Raw genomic sequence first — 1,377 nt, 5'->3', positions numbered from 1 at the left:
CGGTACTGCTGGCTGCCCCGGCTGGTCAGTGGGGCAAAGCCAGGCATGAAGAAATGCAGCCGGGGAAACGGGACCATGTTCACGGCCAGCTTCCGCAGGTCAGCATTCAGCTGGCCGGGGAAGCGCAGGCACGTGGTGACCCCGCTCATGGTGGCAGACACCAGGTGGTTCAGGTCACCATAGGTGGGCGTGGGCAGTTTTAGGGTCCTGGAACAGATGTCCTATCTTCGTTATCTATACAGAAGGTCTCATCTGCATTTTCTATGAGCTGGTGGACCGAGAGGGTGGCATTATAGGGCTCCACCACCGTGTCTGACACCTTGGGCGAGGGCAGGATGCTGAATGTGTTTATGATCCTGTCTGGGTACTCCTCCCGGATCTTACTGAGCAGAAGGGTGCCCATCCCAGACCCCGTCCCCCCACCCAGGGAGTGGGTCAGCTGGAAACCCTGCAGGCAGTCACAGCTCTCAGCCTCCTTTCTGACCAAGTCCATCACTGACTCCATCAGCTCCGCCCCTTCTGTGTAGTGCCCCCTGGCCCAGTTGTTTCCGGCCCCACTCTGACCTGTAAGACAGTACAGCCAGTCACTCGATGGCCAGGTATACGGTCATCAGTGGTCACCATAATGCAAAAAGGGCCAAGTGTCACGTGAGGTGAGAGCGCCATTCGCCCTGCAGGTGGACCAAATGAAACCCCTCCCCCAGAGTTACAGGACAGCAGCCTCCCCTGTTAGAAATTAAGTCAGGAGTCAAACCTGAGACAGGCTAACAGACCTCCCTGCAGGTGGCTCCTGCCCATTTTCAGGGAAGGCAGTAGCCACGGCCCCAGCTCAGCTCCCTGCAGGGAGTTTACATCAGTAGCTCTTCACCTTGAGGAGACACCTGGGCCTTCCTCCCAAAGCCCGTTTAGGAGGCAGTTGGAGCGACTTGACTCAGAGGATAGGAGGGTGTTCAGGGGCCCTGAACAGTTCCCAAGACGATGACCTTGGGTCACTCCTAGATTTTCAGCGGCTAAGGAACTTCACCCCAGTCCTCCCCAACAGCTCACCAAAGATGAAGTTGTAGGGCCTGAAGATCTGCCCGAAGGGCCCCGAGCGCACAGAGTCCATGGTGCCCGGCTCCAGATCCACCAGCACAGCGCGGGGCACGTACCTGCCACCTGAGAGGGGCGGGGGGCATGAGCGAGGGGAGGGCCGCGTTCCCAGGAGGGCAGTGGGGGAGGGTCGGGGGTCTCACCGCAGGCCTCGTTGTAGTACACGTCGATGCGCTCCAGTTGCAGGCGGCTGTCCCCGTGGTAGGTGCCCGCGGAGTCGATGGCGTGTTCATCCGAGATCACCTCCCAGAACTGCGAGACGGGAGGGGCCGGACAGGCCAGGGC

The 1,377-nt window shown here is 60.1% G+C and overlaps 1 protein-coding gene across 1 annotated transcript; it reads right to left on the bottom strand.

Moving 5' to 3' along the window:
- Nucleotides 1-6: 6 nt before the first annotated feature.
- Nucleotides 7-1,351, bottom strand: LOC108524752 (tubulin beta-8 chain-like; the record flags this gene model as incomplete). Its single annotated transcript, XM_017865829.1, is given in 4 exon segments — nucleotides 7-223; nucleotides 226-564; nucleotides 1,048-1,158; nucleotides 1,236-1,351. Coding segments are annotated over 4 exon segments (783 nt in total), but the record flags the coding sequence as incomplete, so codon positions are not given.
- Between the last annotated feature and the right edge of the window lie 26 nt (nucleotides 1,352-1,377).

This window comes from Rhinopithecus bieti, unplaced genomic scaffold (genome assembly GCF_001698545.2).
Source record: "Rhinopithecus bieti isolate Rb0 unplaced genomic scaffold, ASM169854v2 repeat_21482, whole genome shotgun sequence".
Lineage (NCBI taxonomy): Eukaryota > Metazoa > Chordata > Mammalia > Primates > Cercopithecidae > Rhinopithecus > Rhinopithecus bieti.
This window is presented reverse-complemented; position numbering and strand designations above follow the sequence as displayed.